The following is a 21542-nucleotide window of genomic DNA, read 5'->3' as shown; positions in this document are numbered from 1 at the left end:
CCTTCCAGCAGCCGTGGCTTGAGCAAGACATTGCAGGGCTGTACCTTTGCCTATGTGGAGCGAATATTAATTATTAATTAAGCAGATTTCAATGCTGAAGTCCGAATGAGTGGATGACACAAATGTGATGGCACAAGATACCCGGAACTAGCCTGGCCTGTCTCTGCTACAGGGGAGTGGCTGAATAATGCATGTGCTGATATTAAATGTGTTTGCGTGACAAGACTCTCTGAGCACTTCTTTTGAGATCAAATTATTGAAGGCCAAACGGTGGCAAATGCCCTGATTAATATTGTGATGCAGGGGGGGGGGGGGGGCTAACGATTTGCGCGCACCCCTATTTACATTGCAGTCAACCGTGACTAAATGTTATCGCTGATAATGAGTACAGTTTTTTGTACACTAACCTCTTTCACTCTCGAATTAAAAGTCGAGCACTTCAAACCACTCTTAAACGAGCAGCTTGGGCGAAACACATCTCGTGTACAGTGGAGGCCCTCGCGATGACAAAGCTGCTTTGGGAAAATAAAATAACGTTACGCAGAGTAACGCAACCGTGCGAATCGATGAGCGGGATGATTGATGCCTTTCCTGTCCGTAATCTAACATAGGCGATTGTATTTAATTTTTTGGAGTTGTGTAACCGTGGCAGTTTTGGTGGAGGCTGCAATTGCATTTCTGTGGTTGTCCCGTTCCCCACCGCCCCCACGCCCTCTGACTCACAAAGGGCCCTTCCTGTTCAATCACAAGCCAGAGAAATGAGAACGTTTTCCTCTGGAAAGTGACCTGCCTATCAGTCGATGTGTAAAAAAACTAAAAAAATCCGGTCACTTTTAGCATGTAAGCCACGTGAACTGTCATTTCATTACGTCTTTAATAATTACAATGTTACTTTGTTATTAAAAATTAAATCATGAAATACAGCGAGGTTTATTTTGGTGCGGGGCGGTGGCGCTGTGGTTGGGTTCGTGCATTACGAGCATGACCACCAACGACATTGGCTACAGCCAATCTTGATCCACTCATGGGTGTTGTTTGACCATACTTCACCAAACTGGTCAGTGTGGGTTGGTGAAGGAAGGTTAAATAACCCCCATCATGCACACGGCATGGGGAGGATGTAATTATCCAGCAGTGGATTGACAAAGGACTTCACATTGCATTTTTTTTTTATGAATAATACTCTCTCACCTGAAGACGATTGCTTGTGTTGCGATCGAAACGTCGTGATATTTGTATTATTTTTCTATCTACGTGGCTTTACCGAAAGACCCAAATCAAGACCAGACCCATAGAATATGAATAATACTGATTTGAAGCTTTCATGACTGCAGGAATCCATACTCAGTCTGCTTCAGCAGCAGACCACGCTTTCCCACCTGATGATGGATGCTTGTGTTGCGCCCGAAACGTCATCATTTATTTTATTTTATACCAACGTGACTTTACCGAAAGAACCATAGAGTATGAATAACCCTGTCTTTTAAAATGAGGTGACAGGTTAGTACTGTACTGTCTGCTTAATTCAAATCTTTTTTTATATATAAAGTGTACCCAATGTGGCCTTTACGTATTGTCGTCATCAAGCTGTGTTTGTATCATCAGAACAATTGAAGTGGTCCAACAGCACTTTGCTGCGTGTTCTTGCAACGTCTGACTTTTAATTCATAGACCACATAGACATCTTGCCAAATATTTGCCTCGGACACACCTCAAACGCGTGCTGGAACCTCGGGCCTTTGTGCTGACCACCTGCAATGTAGGACTAGCCACCATAACTCGACATTAGCCCCGTGTCTCGCCTCCCGGCATCCAGCACAGCTGACCTTTTCACTAGCGCCACACAGCACCTTATTACCCACGCCTGATGAGGTAGGTGTTTTCAAAAGAGCAGGGCTAAATGGATGAAGCTAGGTTCCAGAAGGAGCACCAGCTGCATCGTTTACTTTGAACTACTGTGGGATTGTGAGGGAATGAGACGATTTTTTCGGGTGGGGGGCTTCAGCCAGCAATGGATTGATCGTGGCGGATGATGATGTCGATGGGTTTTAAACGCACGTTGAACAACAGCTACACAAAGCGTAACTACAAACAAAAACAATATATGACCTCATCAATTTTTTTTTATTTTGTAAAAGATACAACATGTTTGTCCTGTTCAGACCGGGTTTGTGTGTGTGTTCAATACAAAGGGGATTTGCTCCACAAAGTGCCCCAGCGACAGTGACGGCGGGCACCGCGCGGATTCTCGGGGTGTCTCGTCAAGTCGGACAGGTTAGACGGAGCTCGTGGCGTGGCCACATCGTCGGTCGGGGGTGGGGGGGGCCCTTTCCTCTCTGAAATGCGTGCCCCTCCCATGACGTTCGTTTCTGTTGGCGGCCGAGTCACGTGGCCACCGTGTCTGCCGGATTTACAGGTGATGAAAAAAAAGCACGTAAACTGTGCGGAGGTACAGCAGCAGCAGCGGCGGTGGCGCTTTACCTGTCAAATCGTTTTCAGTCACCTGTTTCCCTAAACACCGATCTCCATGGCTGTGACAGTGACACGTTTTGAAGATGTTATTCGCCACACTCAAGGTAATGTTTGAGCCGTGTATGCGCGGTGACTTTTGCGGGATTCTCGTTTTTGCTCGTCTGCCTTAAACAGCAGCAGCTCAGGTTAAAATGCCTCCTGGCACCTCGGAAATTCTTCAGGCGGGGCTCGATAAAGGCTCCGGCTTGACGAGAACTTTTGAGCCACGTCCCCATAAATGTGGTGGCGTATGTGCCACATCGACCTGGGCCGTTTCCGATTATGCGCTTTCGTGTTGGATGCTGTACGCTCTGAAGTCGTGCAAGATATGACTCTCGAAATTGTGCCGTGTGGTCAGATTAGTTGTTTCTGAACAGTTTATCTTCATACATTTGTCATCTCGTTTCAATAGCGTATAAGTCACTCGTGATACGAGTTACTTGCAGCCCATTCTCAATCCACTGCTGGATGAAGTATTCCCCATTTCTGTATGACGAACTTCTTTTGCATCGTACGTAGCCAGCCGTGCTAATCGGATGTGCAATGTCTGTCACTGGGGTTTGACCGTACTTCACCTTGCTGGTCAGTGCCAGTTAGTGAAGGGGAGGGAGGGTGCTTGGGACCAGTTCAGATATCACTCGCCAACTGATGTTACATATCATCAATCACCTGGGCTGCCAGCAGGACCAGCAACTAACATCGAGACGGCCACTGGGTCAATTGGGACTGCCCCACTACTGCCCGACTGTTTTACCACTTAATGTTATTGCATTCTTACTTTAAAACTTAAGAGTGCTGAACAGTTTGATGGATGCGAGGTAGAAGACTCATCGCTTGGAAGTCTGATACCTATCACTCGATCAAGCCGGAGTACTGGATGAATAGCATCTTTGCTGGGTGTGTTTAGTCTACTGTCCTGTCTACTTGCATCGGTACGCTATCTCATAATGGGCAGGTGTGCTGACTCTCAGAGCCAATGATTCGGGTATGGGACATTCGCATAAATGCAGCTTCTGTTTATCAATGGATATGTATATCTGCTTTGTTCATCTGCTCGTTCATAAAACCCCAAAAAATCAATTGTGAGAATTGGACTTGTGAGCTAATATGCTTAAACCGTTCGATACAAACAAAAGGCAACATTGTGAATGTTTTTAATTGGACAAAAAAACCCTACAGCATTTTTATTTTGGCCACTTTCACGAGCCAAAATTTGTGTCACTAACCTGAATACCTCAACGTAAAAAAAAACTAAATTGGAAATGCCTGTGACATTTCTAGTCCAGGTTCAATTTGCTCTGCACATGTCCAAGTTGTTTTATAAGCAATGCATTTTCCAAATGTCTAAAACCCCATCAGATTAGGATGGTGAAAATTCCCCTTCACGGTCTTTCAACTAGGTCTAAGATCTTCGGTCTTAGATTGCTGACAATCTATACATTAGAATCCTGAATCCTTCCGGTCAGAAAAAACCCTTTCCTTTGCATACGCTCAAGTAACCTCCAGAACAAACAGACTGACTCATAGACAAATTCAATTTAGAATACACAGATGTAGATTCCAGTGGTGCTTTTCTATTGGATTTGCCTTCACTTCCTATAATTCCACCCTGGGCTATTCCTGCAGGAATCACGATTCTGCTATTGACAATTCCCGTGTTAAAATCTTCATAATATACATGAGTGAACATCTGTGTATGTAAATATTAATACGTGAGTTTTTTTGTGCACATACCTGAATGTGAGTAAGTGAGCATCCAATCAATTTGTAGTTCTGGTAGTCCAAGTGCTGGTCCCTGAGATTCTAGTGGTGGTCTCAATGGTCGTGGTGGTAGTTTCGGTTGTCTAAATAGAGCTTCTGGTGGTTCCAATGGTAGCGCCAGTGGTCGCAGTAGTCCCAATGTTTTTTCCGTTCGTCCCAATTGACCCAGTGGCTGTCTCGGTATTAGTTGCTGGTCCTGCTGGTAGCCCAGGTGATTGATGATGATACCAGCTGGTTAGTATCGACCCAGATTTACCAATAAAATATTTTACATAGGTATTTGCCATATGTTTAATTGGATATGACACTAGGCTGGCCAGGCCTTGCAGACTATCCCATCTTGCCTTAATGCCAAGGTAGAAATGAGGTGGAACTAGGCCAATTCCATGCACTAGGTATTTGGCCATGCATATCAATGACAATTCAGGTTTATACTGACTGGGATATGAGTCAATTTTAACCCTGCAATGACAATTGAAATGTTGGAATGGTCAGACTAGACAAACTCTAATATAGATGGTATACAAATGCAATTGATGACAACAGTCTAAAAATTCACATCTCAGACAATTGTAAGTTATGATCCAAACAATTCCAAGCAAAACTATTGACAAGCTTGTCCTTGCATAGTGCTGCAGTGATGTGGGGACCTAAGCCAGGACATTTCACAGGTGTTTTCAAATAACCTAAATAACTAAATATATCGTGTATACATACTGTCAAAGTAATTTTAGCAAGGTGAGATGTGTCCTAAATTTCGATTTAAAGCTTTCGTGACTGCAGGGATTCATCGTCTTGGTTCTTTCGGTAAAGTCACGTAGAAGGAAAATAATAAAATAATACAAATAAAAATAATAAAATAATTCTCACGACGTTTCGTGTCCTACTTCAGAAGACCACTTTTGGTCAGTAAAAAAATATTTCTCGTTTGAAGCTTTTAAGAAAGTACCGTATTGATACACAGGACCTCTGCACACACACACGCCTGCATATATATTGATATTGCGACGGGTGCAAAATATGTGCCTCGAGATGCCAGGGCCACGAAGGCCTGGGTGTCCCCTTTCCCAACTACCGACAGCTGTGCCTCCGCCTCCATTGGACTCAGCCGGCCTCTGCCTGTAGAGCCTTGTGCTTGTCCTCGGGTATTTTTAACCTTGCCTCTCACATGGCCCCTTACTGATTGATAGGGCAGCGGCACCAATCTGCGTTTTTTTTTTGGGGGGGGGGCGTGTGGAGCGGGTGTGGAACTAGCGGCCGCGCTTGTCGCAGACTTTTCCCCTTCTCGTCGCTCGCCAGTCCTGCGCACCGTCGCCTTTTCCCACCACCCCCCCCCCCCCCACTCTTGCCGGGCACCTGCAGAGCTGAATGAAGATTATTCCAGGTAGGAGTGCGAGGCAAGCGGCGATCGGGCGTTGCGTTTGGCGTGGAGGGAGAAGAGAGGGTTCTTCCCTTTAGCCCGGCCAGCCCAGGCCCTCGCCGCGTCGCGGCCATGCCTGCCCTGCCGGCCTCTCCCGGCCTGGCAGCCCGGGCACCTGCTGCCGTCCGTTGTGTCGAGCTCGCCGCCCTTCTCTTACGGCCCCAGGCATTGGCCGGTCGCCTCGGTCCAAAGCCGTGTCTGCGGAGTTTGCGAATCGGTGGTCACCGTTTGTCAATTGTTTTCGCTCGGCGTTGAAAAAAATGCCGTCGTCATCTCTGTTATAATACGTGTACCGTGCATGAAAGTAAGGGTGTTAATTAAATGTTTGTTAATTAAAGAACTTAGATTTTAAACATACAATCCGGTTTTTTTTCCCCGCCTCAAGGCGTCGCTACGCATTGTTATTGCTAACATGTGGAGTGCGTCACAGAACCCTCGCCTCAGAGTTGTCATGCGGGTTTGGCAATTATCTGTCCCTTCAAATAATGGAGTAAATTATAGGCTCTTTGTTGAAAAAATTGTTGCATTTGGAATTGGAATTTTTCTCACGCAATGTATTTATGTAAAATATGTTTGTTTGCCATATATACAATATGGGGATGGTGCCGTAGTGGTATGGGTAAGTAGCACACTGGATTTGCAATACAGAAGCCATCCAGAGGTCTTTGTTCCAGAGTGAACTCCTAACGCAGCAGTTGAAACAACGTTTTCAAATCCCTCTGAATCAGTCCACCCGGCAGAATGCATTGGCATACCAGTTGGCCAATCGTCGAGTGGTGTGTGGTGTGGTAAAGTGTGGGGACTCTCACCTTTTCCCAGACGTCTGGCCAGCGTGTAAAGAGTAGGCCAACTATCCCCTAGAGCAGTGTTCCTCATTGCAAGGCCCGTGGGTTACTGGCGGCCCCTGGTGGCCTTTAGTGTGGCCCCTGACGTACTCACCGCCCGACAATACACAAACCTCTTGCAGGCGGTGTGGCGGCCCTCACACTGATGATGTCTTATCGGCGAAAGTGGGCCCCCCTCTGAAAGTTAGTGAAGAACACTGCTCGAAAGGGCGCACTCGCTTGAGCTCGCTCAAGCGAAGGCTTTTTTACCGGCAGTGGCATGAGGAAGATATAGGATTGCGCCTTTATCTTAATAGTCATCAGCTATGGTCATAATCAAGGTTTTTGGGTTAGATCGCGTAAGTATAAATGTGTCATAACCCTCCACCACCCGACATAGCAAGTAAGGTTTGTCACGTAAAAAAAACGCGCCAAATTGTTTCTACTTCAGCCCACTGGTGTGTTGGAGAGTAAATCCACAACATTTGCAATTTGAGTCCGACGTTTCGCTGGTATTTACATCCAGCGTCATCGGGCGATTTGTCAGAATAGCTATGGTCAGTCCACCTCCACCTCGTATGATCCTGCGATGCAAGAATCTATCCGGCTCCCGCACATGACCCGATATCATCGCTCCATCTCGTCAGTGGGCATCCTCTCTGATGCATTCCATTCCTTTGCCGCCGCTCCGTTATTATTCTTGACCACCATCCATCATCCCTTGGAACGACGTTACACCTCCATGTGGTCTCTAATCCATATCTTCCTCAATTAAATTCCATGCATATGTCCCGTTTATTAATTTTCAGTTTTTGTTGTTTACTTTTATACCTAATATACATATTAGATTGTTTGGACCACAACGATATAGACTGCTCGGCAATGGGTAAAACTTGTGACTGAATATTCGTATTTATAGATAATATTTCTAAAAGCTTATATTGTACTCTAAAAGTGTATTGCATTCTTAATGCTTCAGTAGATTGTTTTGCATAACGTGGTTTTCATAGCTAATATGGATTTTTAATTAAACGTTAGCTAAACTTCCATTTATTAAACTTGTGGTTACGTACTGAATGTTATTGCATGGTTCCTGTGCAATCGATTTTCTTCCGTTTTTTAAAATATTTCAGTTACCACGTGGAAAAAGCACTGTGGAGAATGTGATCAAGAATTGAGGAAAGTTACTGCTTAAAGAATTCAACAGACGTTTTGAATTAGCACGATGGGAATGCTGTGAATGCGTTACCCCATCATTGGGACATGAGCTCAATATTCATTCTCTATATTTGGTTCTGTAACAGGAACTCTCGTTTAAACAGTACAGTTGCTTTCTGGAATGTATACCAAGCGACGCAGCATAAACAGTCGTAGCAACGAGGGAACCCATCCTCCATTGTATTGTCATGCGACCTAGGATGACGATGTTTTTTTTTTGTTGAGGTGTGGCACCATTTCAGCAAAAAGTATGTGATGCCGTCTTTAGTGGGGCCAGTTTTTACTCAAAAAAATTAGTGAATGGATTGAAAAGTGGAGCAAGTTGCTGTGGTTATGCTAGTGATGTCAACCGCATTACTGCATTTACTCTCCTTCTGTAAAGACAATGGAAATGTGGCATGGCGGTGCATCACGCCTTTGACAAAAATTGCCCTGAATGTTGCACGACCTCATTAGATCTCGGAAGATATATTTTTCCAATCTAATTTATATTATAGAGTGCCTTCACTCAAGGCACTTGACACGGCTTACAGAACGATGACAGAATGGAATGTTGTCGTTGACAGGTGTGTACAAGGATTGGGGAATGAGTGATTGTGATATAGGGTACTTGGGGATCAAGAAAGGGGAGGGATCGAAGGGAGTGGAGGGGCGGAGGGGAGGGAAGAGGAAGGGAATGGGCTGTAGAGAAGAAGTGAGTTTTCATAGAAGAATGAAAGGAGGATAAGGAGAGGGGGTACTGCGGATTATGCCATAGCACTAGGGTGGAAGACCCCCTGTGAATGCCAGTTGTTGTAGGTGTTGGCTGTGATGTGATCAGCACATCGCAGTCCAGTCGTGCATCATTGCATCTATCTGTGAAAGATCTTTGGGTGTTTACCCCATTGTGTATGGGTTTTCTCCCAGGCGACCCTGGTTGTCTCCCACGTGCCAAACACCCATCATAATTATATGTAGTTATGGAATTTGTCACTCATCCCAAATGCAAGGCGTTCCTAAAAAAATGTAGTAGCGAGACCCACGTTGTGTTTCTGGGTAAATTGAGGGCATTCGTTTTGTTACACATTTTCAGACAAAAGAAAATAAATGTTGGCCTGTCCTCATTGATTATTATTATTGTTGTTGAGATCTAGTAAAAATCGAGTGGAACCATCGCCAATTCTAACCATATTTGGTGTATGCTATGGTGCTATTGAGGCTTCTGACGGGTTCTTATGGGACACTCCAAACGGCGTGATATGATCTTGTGTGCGCACATCAACACGCACAGGAGTGGACAGTGCACGTGCCCACAAGGCGGTGTCATTTTCTATTATTTTCAACAATCAGGACTGCCGAAAGCATATCTAGGCCAACACTATCATGACTGGCAGTGGACACCAAAACCTTGCATGCATTTTCCACTCAAAAATACGTTAATTTATCTGCACGCCATTAGCGGGTTTTCTGGCAGCGCTCATCCTTGTTGCCATGCACGCAAATCGGCTGACGGCAGACTGACTCTTTAACTGTGCACATCATTGTTATCATGCGAGGAACAGAGGCTGAAATCACAGCCAACGTCCCTTTTACGAATCTCTTTTTGATTTTGTGACCTCTGAATGAATGCGACACACCTGATCTACGGGCCGTCGTGAAATGTGTGGTGCGCTGCATTTGAAATGAATGCTTCCAAAATTAAACCACAGACCCCCCCCCCCCCCCGCAGATCTCATTGGAATGACAATGTGATGTATCCAGGACAATGTTCCCCCTTTTACTATGACTCTGCTCCCAATGCCTCCAATCCTGCACTGTCAAATGCACGGTGCATTAACAATTAAACTGCAAGGCATATACAATCCATTTATATCATCCGGTCTGCCATATTGCACAGTGCAGTCGCTCCTCTGCATCGCACGTAGCGTGCTTGCATTATGTAAGAGACTCCTCTCGTGCCCTAGTTACCAACATCATTTTCGTTTTTTTCTCGTGACTATTTTTATTTCATTTTGTTTTGTATGGTGCACAGAGTTCCATCATCGGTATCAGAGAGCAAAGCCGTCCGCTGTGGATGTCGTATTTTTTAAATCGGCGAAGAAAAAAGGTTGACATTTGTTACAGTCCAGATAGCAGCGGATTGTTGTGCTGTGCACGCTTCTGGCTTAAGCCGAGCTCGGCTGCAGCGCATATGCAGCTCAGCACGGTGCGCGTGTACACACTGGATGAAAGGCTGTCGCTGGCAATTTAGAAAGCACTTGTTGGAGGCTGAGCAAAAGGTATTATAAACCTGCTTCGGCTTTCGCGTCAAGCCCTGGTGCTCCTGATAGTGAAAGCGGCGGCAGGATGCATTAAAGGCACCTGGACCGGGTTTCTCTGCTGCTCTGCGTGAATATCGCCCGAGAAATCAGCGCCGACAAATGTTCCGTTCGCGTGCACGAGATTGCTGCTACGGCCTCTTCGTACCCGAGGGCATGACGACGAGAGAGAGAGAGAGTTCCAGACAGGGCGGTGGAATGAGGTGGGCCTGTTGGTGCTAGCTTAGGAGCCGCTCCGTGACTGCGTCGTTACCCCACGCCGTGCTCCGACGGGTTCTGAAATGAGGTGTGGCATCCACAGCGACCGCCAAAGGATGCAAGAAGGGACGCGTGCTTCTGCCCGTGCCGTGCGTCCGTTTGCAATGTCCTGGATGCGGGCTGAAGCCCCCGCCAAACTTGGCGTAATCTTCTCGGGTGGTTGTGGCAGAGCTAAAAGGACACGCAGTCTGCACCGCATTGATGGGAATAAGGGTTTGCCCGACCTCCAGGCTATGGTTTTTCAAGTAGAACTCCAAAGAATGTTGCCCCGCCAACATGAAAGGGAAATCAACGCCTGCCTGGTGCAGAAGATGTGTTGCATGGGTGCGTATATATATCTCTCTCTCTCTCTCTTGCATGCGCCATGCGTAGGACCGCGCGGAGTTTTTTTTTTAAAGGCCGCGAGCATCTCTCGAAGCGATTAATCTGGCAGCGTGATGTCACCGGGAATTTGTGTTCAGTTTCTCTTCGGCACTGATGTGAGTGCTCATTAGGGATGGACGTTTGAATGCTGCAATTGTACATTGTATCCTCGTCGAAATGTAGAACACTGATTGTATGTTTTAATTAATATCTCACTGCCTTTTAAAGTAGTCGTTCTCTTGTTTTAAACTTCATGTATTTAATATTTTTTTTTTATTTTTTGCTCTTTCCCTCCCCCCAACATGTGCATCCCCATCATTGGCTGGTGACCTGGAAAAATAATATTCAACGCAATTTTTTCTCCCATCCTATTGTAATTACAGTACCTGTACCTTCAAAATGTAGACTTTTTCAAACGTCGAAATTCAGTTGCGAAAGCATAATATCGCAAGGACTGATGAATGTATGCGTCGAATTTTATTTTAACTTGTATAGTCGTGCACTGGGTATTTAGTGCCCACATGACAGCTTAAGAGATTTCACTCCCTGCTCGAGCTAATTAAAAACAAAGGTCCATGTTTGCAGCTGAGCATGCGGATTAAAGTCCCAGCCCTTGGCGTTTGCCCACTGTGAGGTAGCTGCGTATCCAATCACATGGAGACGAGTCGAACCCAACGTAGTGCTGACAAACTATAACAAAAAACAAATGAGGTTTAAAACAAAAACATTGCCCGCGAAGTGTATGGTGATTTTGCTGGGAATACGGCCTCCAAAACCCTAGAAATTCCCTGCTGATGACGTTATCGATAAAACATTTTTTGGATGTTTCGCATGTGTAAATTGTGTGATTGTATGCAAATGATTAGCATAGTGAATGCTCATTTTGTCCTGTCATCTGATTAATAGAGGGTTTCATCACGAGTAGATTAATCGATTATTTCAGTCGTTGATAGTTGCAGCTCTAAACTATTTGTGCATGTCCGTTGGTGAATGAAGGTGCTTCACATTGAGGCCACATCCTCCAACGTATTAAATAACCCATCTTGATGTTCGACGACCGCCTTTTCAATCTGAAGGTGTTGGAATTCACATGAGTCGGTTTCATCAGAACGTAGAGTTCAGTATTTAAAACGCAATTTTCAAAGTGATTTAAAACCATTTGCCAATACATTTCTGGATGTAGGCTTCCCCGTGTCTTGACAGTCATGGAAGTTACTAAACCATGCTGATCAGTGCGGGTTGGTAAAGGAGGATGCGCCCAGGACTGGTTCTGATATCACTCGCTCCACTCCTGTTGTTAGCAGTGGCTGCGAATCAAGCTCAGTTCGCTGGTGTCATTGTGCGTGTGTTTACCACTGTGCCACTGCTCTCCATTTTAAATATGCTCGGGTTTAATTTTCCCTGACATTTGTTGACCCTGAATGAACTGTCGTTTGCATAGTAGTCGTATTTAAAATAATTGTTTTGCCAGGTACAGCCCACTGCGCTATTCGCTCTTCTTCAGCAGTGACCTGGCTGTACTTGAGCTTGTGGAAGTGGCTTATATCATCACGTGTGGGAATTTATAGTAGTCGCCAAATCATCTAAATTCATGTTTCTAAATGTGGAAGGTGTGACCGGAGGACTCGGAGGGAAAAATCCACGCAACCATGGGAAGAACGGGCACACTCTAAAAATCCAGGTGTTGAGATCCAATCCACAACCTCCTGCATGCTGCATACCATGCGATGGAGAGAATATCTCACCACAGCAGCGCTCCAAATTGTTACTTGCATTGTCGTGCATTGTTTTTTTATTATTGGTTCTTTCGGTAAAGTCACGTAGAAGGGAAATAATACAAATTAAACAATAAAATTCTCGCGAAAATGTTCTTGCTGTGGTTTTCACACTTGATGATGATTGCTTGTGTTGCAATCGAAACGTCGTGAGAATTTTATTGTTTTATTTTTATTATGTTATTATTTCCCTTCTACGTGACTTTACCGAAAGAACTAAGAATATGAATCTCTGCAGTCACGAAAGCTTTAAATCGAAAGTACATTGTGTTGTCGTCTTTATCCCTCTGGCGTTTACTCGATTTATATGTGAAAATCTGACGCTTTGGTATGTTGTAATATATACGCTTAGTTTTTTCGGTAAACTCACGTAGGTAAAAAATGAATTAAAATTAATAAAAATAAAATAATAGTAATAATAATTATAAATTTTATTTTCATTTTTTACCTACGTGACTTTACTACGTGACTGAATCCTTGCAGTCACGAAAGCTTCAAATCTTGTAATATACTGTAAGGGGTATTTGTTCGTTCTTATTATTTTCTGAATGGGAATGTTCTGTGTGTTCATCAGTTAGCAATATGGCTGTTGGTTGTTTCATCCCAGGTATCGCTTACAGTCCTCTACCTCAGAGGGCACTTACAGAGGGCACTTACAGAGCCCTAAATAAATGATGATGGCGGCGATGGTGATGATGGTTTTTTGCTGGACAATCAAACAATTGTAATCCATTTCCCTTCACGCACTTGCATTTCTCATCAAACAGCAGCTGATGCATTTCTCTTAATGAGGAAAATTTGACTTTCTGATATAGGGTATATCAAATTTCGATTTAAAGCTTTCGTGACTGCAGGGATTCATCTTCTTGGTTCTTTCGGTAAAGTCACGTAGAAGGGAAATAATAAAATAAAAAATATATTATTTTATTATGTTTTATTTTTATTATTTTATTATTTCCCTTCTACGTGACTTTTCCGAAAGAACCAAGAAGAGGGTATATCAAATTTCGATTTAAAGCTTTCGTGACTGCAGGGATTCATCTTCTTAGTTCTTTCGGTAAAGTCACGTAGAAGGGAAATAATAAAATAAAAAATATATTATTTTATTATGCTTTATTTTTATTATTTTATTATTTCCCTTCTACGTGACTTTACCGAAAGAACCAAGAAGAGGGTATATCAAATTTCGATTTAAAGCTTTCGTGACTGCAGGGATTCATCTTCTTAGTTCTTTCGGTAAAGTCACGTAGAAGGGAAATAATAAAATAAAAAATATATTATTTTATTATGTTTTATTTTTATTATTTTATTATTTCCCTTCTACGTGACTTTACCGAAAGAACCAAGAAGACAGTGATATATCAAGTTGTAATCGTGAACATATGAAGTAGTGGTTAGCACATGTTTGTGAAGTCTTGTTTACTCTGATAAATGTGTGTTACCCAAGCTGAAGTGCACATTAAAAATAGTGTCAACTCGGAAATGAAAGATGCCTGCTCAGGCAGTTGTGGATTTAGCAGATTCCATATTTAGGAACGGCATGATATCATATTAATTTGCTTACTTTGCGTTCACATTTTGCCATTTGAAGTCTCTTATAGAGTGGAAGAAAAGAATCTGTAGCTGCATATATACGCTATATATGCTCATTAGAGTGTACTGACCCATATTTTTCAATGTCTCGGATGAAACCAAAAATTGCAGCCGAGTTTTATTTATTTATTTCGTTGCCTCATTTGGCTGTAAACGTGTTCTTTCTCAGGGTCTTGAGGATCAACCGTAAGGCCTTCGAATTATGTTGCTGACTGTGGATTTTCTTTGTGTTTTACAGATGAACGGGACAAAGTTCAGAAGAAAACCTTCACCAAATGGGTGAACAAGCACTTGATAAAGGTAACGTCACGTTATTTGATGATGATTAAGGGATGTGGTAACGGAGGGTCTCGTTAATATATTTGCCTCAATGACTCATCACTCAAGCTACGGTTTATTTTAAGTTCTCATTGCTTGAAAACATCGTGCCCGGAACATTCTTCTTCCGACGAAGCTCCCGACGCCTTGAACGGAAACGTTGGGCCTCATTCCAAGCAATGCGCCGCCAACCCGAAACACGGAAGGCTTATACAGCGCAAACGCGAACATTTTACGCAGTTAGTATATTGTTTCGGGTTCCTCTGGCGTGTTTGACAAAGCGGGGATGAAGAGTAGTTGAATCAAAGTGCACCGACTCAACGCCAGCAAATTCGTAACTTTGTACATCAACCTTAAATACGTGAATTGATTGAATGCATCCGGGCAGAGATGTGAAGGTGCGTCATGGAAAGAACCCAACAGCACAGCAGAGAGCTATCCAGCACTGCCGTGGACATCTACACAGTAGGATAAAACATTAATGACTTAACTATGGGTACCGTACTGAGTACGGATCAGAGGTCGCAAACGGGTTTTGATTCCTTACCCGTACCCGTACCCGGCCGCACCAGGGTCGCAAATGGGTACCCATACCCGTACCCGGGGCGGGTACGGGTACCCGTTCCCTACCCGTACCCTACCCGAAATGAGTGACAAACGGTTACTCACCAGTGACTCACGGCCTACCCGTACCCGTACCCGGCTGCACCAGGGTCGCAAACGGCTACCCGTACCCGGCCGGGTACGGGTAGCTGGGTATCGGGTAGGGTACGGGTATCGGGTACCCGGTTGCGACCTCTGGTACGGATGCATCACATCGTACTGCTTCCGTGATAAGTGTGCTGCCATTTGCTCACTGCACTGTATGCGACAACTTTAATGTGACGTGCTCATTGTCCTTCAGTTATTAGCAAGGAATGTGTTTCCAACTGCCTATAAACGTCACTATTAATCCGTGACTCCTCTCTTTCATCTCATCGTGGTGTGTGCCAGTACTCTCCAGTGATACGTGTGGTCTGTCGAATGGAGAGAAGCACACTGTCATTTGTACTCTTTGGTTTTTTCGGTAAAGTCACGTAGGTGAAAGCTAAATAAAATAAAAATAAAACAACAAATTTAATCACGACGATTTTGCTGGAGCAGTCGCACCTGAGGACGGATGCTTGTGTTGCTTCCGAAACGTCGTGATTTAATTTAGTTGTTTATTTAAATTTTGTTCTCACTATGAGACCTCCTTTACCAGTGGCAAAATATAGTAATAGGTTTTTACCCTTTCAACTGGTACAAAAACTGACACCTTTATACAAGGCACCTTTATACAAGGCATAAGGCATGCTTACCCCGAGCTCTCAATACTCTGATAGTGCACTGTCTTTGAGTTGTACGCCTTTTGGCGTCATCTGGTCCAACACCAATGGAGACTGGGCTCTAAGAAAAGCCGTCTCGGGTGTGGACCAATCAACTTCAAGGACAGTGCATATCATTATCATCATCAGAGTTGTTTCTTTTTGTTTGCATTTTGACTGCTTGTGTCGTGGTTATTGCAAACATGATGCCTTGTATAAAAGTGTCAGTTTTTTGTACCAGTTGAAAGGGTAAAAACCTGTTACTATTTTATTTTGTTTTCACCTACGTGACTTTACGGAAAAAAACAAAGAGTATATGGATCCTAGCAGTGACGAAAACTTCAAATCTAGAAACACTGTCATTTATTTCTTGATAACAACTCGTACATTATTGGCCGCTTTTAGTGCAAGAAGTGCAGGGGCAGGAAGTCCAGATCATCGATTGTGACGCCTCAGTGAGGCATTATCATTGTTGTCGTTGGTATGTGAGCAATTATGAGTGTACCTTAATAATCAAAGGTGCATTTAGAACTCGTTAAGGAGACACCTTGTTGTTGTTGTTTAGGTGACATCAGGATGTGAATTTAACCAATATTACATTGTACAGGTAGTCCTCTAATTACGATGGAGATGCGTTACGACGACCCCATCGTAAGTCAAAAATATCGTAAGTCGAAGATGGCCTCGCCTACCCAGGAGTCTTAAAAAATGGCGATAATTTAGCAAAACAGAGCAATTTACAGTACCGTACTGTATAAACTATATACTGTATGTATTTATTAATTACAATACTGTATTGCACAGTAAAATATAAAGTAAAAACCAAGGTAAATTCTTAGCCTACCTATATGAACTGCAAATTAATAGAAAGTTTTTTCAGGAAACAATCCTATTTGCTATAAAAACTTTTAACATGAATTGAACGTATCGTATCGTGGTAACCCTAAAATGAAATCGCTAAAGCTACGTATCATACATTCATGCGTTTGCCTGCCGCGCGAAATAAAAAATATTTTACAATTTTGTCATATCGCTATCGCCATCGTAAGATCTAAATAGCGTAAGTCGGAGCATCGTAACTCAGGCACTATCTGTAATTATCAGTAAAAAAATAGAAACGTCATGTTTTCTGCTCAATGAGCATGGACTGAGCCAATAATGAAGATCCCGTGTTGCTATGGAAGAGCTCACCACCGATAACAACCACTGCTAAATTTACGTAAAATGGTACTCAATTTATCTGTCCCAGATGGATAAACGGGCCAAGTTTACTCCCGACTGGGATTGAACTTGTAACCATCTTGATGCTTGCCGCATACTGTTACCATCGCGTCACTTGTCTCAATATATGCCTGTGTTTAGCCAATGCAAAACATGGGTGTTGTCTCAACCACAGGTTCAATGGTTTAACAGGCAGCGTACCGGGTTAAGACAACATGCTGCTGCCACCTTTTCTGACCCGTTTAACACAAAATCAATGTTTAGAGTGTCTTGAGACACTCTAAACATTATCTTTTTTAATGCAAATTGCATTATATACTGTGTTTTTTACAAGTGAAAAACCAGAGTCGTGGGAAATTGCCTCAACATTATGTTCGAGCACATCGTGTGTTTCATTATCTATGGCGTCTGTGGTAAATTTTTATTTGCTTTTGCTTAGATGTATACTTTGCCATTTGTACAATAGTATTGACCTAATGTCATTGTTATTCTTGGTTTCAGTCCTAAATACCAAGCAGCCCCTGCTGCTGCCAGTTGTCATGATTGTGCTGAAAACTCGTACTCGCTTGCCAACGTGGCTTTGAAATCTGACAGCTGCACATTTCTGGCAGTTATGTGTTTAATTATGTTTTTGTGGTGTAATGGTGAACACACTGGGCTTTCAAGCTTTCCTATATCTCGCACTCCTATCGGTTTTAGTCTTGTTTGTTGTTGTAACGTTCTGACCCACTCCTGGTAGACATCTGTGAAAATGAGCTTCATAGCTTTTCGGATTCCTGCAGTATAAGTAGAGATTCTGATTCAATCCAGCTGCTGATGGTTCAATCTCCCGGCGCGGAAGTTGAGACGGTGGAATCTTGAAAAAAATACCCCCCCCCCCCCCGTATCTCTCCAATCGTGAGTAGACATGGTGCAAGAGTTGGTCAGAATACCACCAACTCGAGTGGCTACTCCCTGTTGTGGAGGCCCTTCTAGCACAGCGGTGCCATGAGGAAGCCATTTCAGGGCTGCACCTTCACCCCATTTTGTTATCCGCGATGTGAAATTGCTAGAATGTGAATTTATACTTCTAAGTGTTTAATGACGTGACTGCAGTGTCGAATCGTTATGTATAACGATGCGCGTTCAAGAAAGTTTGCCCGCGACGAATCGGCTGACATTGACTGCCTTTATCTGACCCTGCGTTTCGCCTGCGCGTCAGCAGATTCTTTTTTCGAAACTACTTTTGGCTAAGTGTAGTAGCTGGAGGTCGCTCGCGTGTGGCCTTGTGCAAAAGGTGTGTGAGGAATGCTCGTCCTTGACAATGCTTCACACGTGTTACGTCCGCTTAGATTTGGATGAATTTTCGACACGGTGTCCAGAGCACCGCATTGTTCGGTGGACGAATCGGCACTTTGGAAGAGCTATTTACGTCTCCATTGTTATGTTATCTCTTCTCAATATTTCAATGCGGTTGGTATTTTCAGTTGTTGAATGCGGGACATTTAATATAGGTACTTTTTAGGCGGAAAAAAAGGCATAGCATATTGAAAGAGTTTTGACGAACACACTTCCATCGATTTTATTGAATCATAACTCACCGTGCACATCACTGTGATGCTAGTTTATTCATTGTGCAAGCTTATTCCATCCAATCATGTAAATGCATTGTGTGCCAGTCTCATGTCTGATGCAAGTGAGTAATAACATACTTCCCAACTTCTTGGTTCTTTCGGTAAAGTCACGTAGAAGGGAAGTAATAAAATAATAAAAATAAAACATAATAAAATAAAATAATTCTCACGACGTTTCGGCTACAACGCAAGCAGCCGTCTTCAGGTGAAGAATGAGACACTACCAAGCTGACACCTGAAGACGGCTGCTTGCGTTGTAGCCGAAACGTCGTGAGAATGATTTTATTATGTTTTATTTTTATTATTTTATTACTTCCCTTCTACGTGACTTTACCGAAAGAACCAAGAAGATGAATCCCTGCAGTCACGAAATACTTCCCAACCTTTGGGCACTTTTAGGAATATCAAAATGCCTCGCTTTCATGATAATTTGTGTTCTTTGCTTGCCCATTTTGAATGTGATTTCAAACACACATCTGCATACCAGCGGGTATTTGTGAATCATCAGAATCATCAGCATCACAAGCCATGATCTATGCACTGTTGGAGAGGATGCCATCACTTCAATAAAGAGAACGAACATTTTGATGAGCAGTGAACTGAAAGTGGGAAGAAAAGTTAAAACATTTGTGAACAGAATTCTAAGAGAACAAGTTTTTCAAAACGACAACACTCGCGATGACGAAAAAGAGATAAGAGATATGGAATTTGATTTTAAAAATGCCAAAGTATGGAATACACATTACTCTGTAAAGCCCTTCAGGAAAGAATGAGAAAACTCATTTGCACAACAGAATACAAACATGGGTGAAGATTCCATCGCAAGCAAATGGGAGCAAAGAAATTAGCGGAAAGGAAGTTAATGATCGGTAATCACAAATATTAGCTCCCAGAGAGCAAGTTAGTAGTGTCCCGGATGATATGGCTAGTCAGTGGCGGCTCCTGCAAAATCTCTCAAGGGGGGCAAATGTCTGGATGATTGATAAGGATAAGGTCCACCCATGCAATGGATAAATTAACAGCTTAAGCATGTAAAGGCAACTTCACTTCTTTAATATTAATGAAAAATAAAGTGACTCTTACAATACATCTTGTTTGTTTCTATACTCACTATTAATACAATCCACTCAAGTTTCTTTTATTAAAGATTCCACTAGGTGGCAACAAATTATATTGTTGGATGAAACGTGCTTACGTATGATGACGTAAGCACGTTAGGGCGAGCCCTCCCGGAAGCCATAGAGAATGCATTGCAGCGCCTCCCGTTCGAAAAAAAACATCTTTGAATGTAAGTCTATGGGGCCACTCGGGGCGATTCTCAGCCGGAGTGAAATCGCCCAAAAAGAGGCGATACTCCACAGAACGTGACATGACGCTGATTGGACTATATCCAGAGGCACAGTGACGGCTAGCGTGACTCTGTGGTTGAATGACATTGGTGGTGCGTCGCCCAATCGCCCTAATGAAGAAACCGCCCCTGTGGCTAGTACATTTTAACTAGTGGGGAAATTCTACGCATATCTATGTTAGAAGTATCGGCAGACATACCACCACTACTGGCAATGTGTGGGTTGTCCTTAATCCAGCAGTGGATTGACAAAGGGCTGTACATTAGTGTTTAGGGATATTGTTATTAAAATGTCTAAATCCATCTGTTATCAAATCTGTAAATTAACGAGAAAATTCCATCGTAATGGAAGTAAAGTGGAGGCTGGAAAAACATACCTTTGAAATTAGACGCATAAATGTGTAAAACGCACAGGGCCTATGTGCGTTAGCCAAGTTCAGAATCTTTATTTATCCTATAAGAATCCGATGAGCTATGAAGCTCTTTTTCACAGATATCCAGTTGGCGGGTCAAGCTAATGTGCCCCCTAGTGTACACGGTGGACTCCACTATACAGTTATTCTTTGGTTCATTCGGTAAAGTCACGTATAAAGATAAAATAATAAATTAAATAATAGCATACTACGACGTTTCGATTGCAACACGTCGTAGTATGCTATTATTTAATTTATTATTTTATCTTTATACGTGACTTTACCGAAAGAACCAAAGAATAATTCCTGCAGTCACGAAAGCTCCAAAATTAAGATTGATCCACTTTCCAGTTCCCAGAGGCAGACATTAAAGCAGTGAATATTGGTTACTATTCTGTGGTGATGAGTTCAAAGAAGGATAAATCAGGTCGACAGTTGTCTGTCTCTGTGTCACTGCTGCTGTCAGTTGGTCACATTTGTTATCTTGATGGTGACCTCGGAGGCTAGAGGACCACAATGGAATTCTTCAGGAAATTCTGATGCTTTTTGCATATGCTCAGAGGCTGTGTGCTTTTTACACATGTTCATTGAATCTCATCCATCGATTCATATTTTACTTTCGTCATAGCAGCTATGACTTATGGCTCACAAACATGATCATTAACAAAAAGCAGGGTACAAAAACTAAAGTTGGGCAAAAAAGCATGGAGATATGCATTCTTAGAATGACATTGAGAGACAGTTGAACACAAGGTTTAGAGGACATACACACAGGTTAACGACATCATTCGGACTGTTAAGAAATGTGAGTGGGCTTGGGCAGGACACTGCTCAAAGGGACGATGGCTGATGGCCACAAATGATGGCGGAGTGACAGCCAAGGAATGGCACACGTCCGAGAACACAAAAGGCGACGAGATGGAACAATGAAATAATCTCGTGTGCTGGTGCAAGGTGGATGATTGCATCAGAGGATCATTGAGAAATGGCAGCATCTTGGGAGGCCTTCATCCAGCAGTGGATTGAACATGGCTGATGATGATGGTGGTAATGATGAACGGAATACTGAAATGAAATAGACGACTGTCAAGATTTCTGTACTGCATTCTCATTGGTTGTTGTGGTGTGCTGTAAAGCGCCAGTTTAAATCATACCCTCTATTTAAACACGTACAGCAGTTTACCCTTGTTGAAATATCTTTCTGAGCTATTTGTAGAAACATTTGACTAAACGCAATGCACAATAACTTTCCAGCTTTAGTAT

At 43.1% G+C, this 21542-nt stretch overlaps 1 protein-coding gene across 3 annotated transcripts in view; it reads left to right on the top strand.

Moving 5' to 3' along the window:
- The window catches only part of LOC144717881 (microtubule-actin cross-linking factor 1-like), a 261212-nt gene that overhangs the window by 66248 nt on the left and 173422 nt on the right, over positions 1-21542 (top strand). For 2 of the 3 annotated variants that reach the window (XM_078593630.1, XM_078593631.1), the window contains exon 2: positions 14259-14320. In XM_078593630.1, the coding sequence (XP_078449756.1) occupies positions 14259-14320 (62 nt within the window). Of the gene's footprint in view, positions 1-2446; positions 2577-14258; positions 14321-21542 lie in introns of those variants that run through there. The other variant, XM_078593632.1, reaches the window with a different exon arrangement.

Source organism: Lampetra planeri, chromosome 4 (genome assembly GCF_965212315.1).
Source record: "Lampetra planeri chromosome 4, kcLamPlan1.2.h2, whole genome shotgun sequence".
Classification (NCBI taxonomy): Eukaryota; Metazoa; Chordata; class Hyperoartia; order Petromyzontiformes; family Petromyzontidae; genus Lampetra; species Lampetra planeri.
This window is presented reverse-complemented; position numbering and strand designations above follow the sequence as displayed.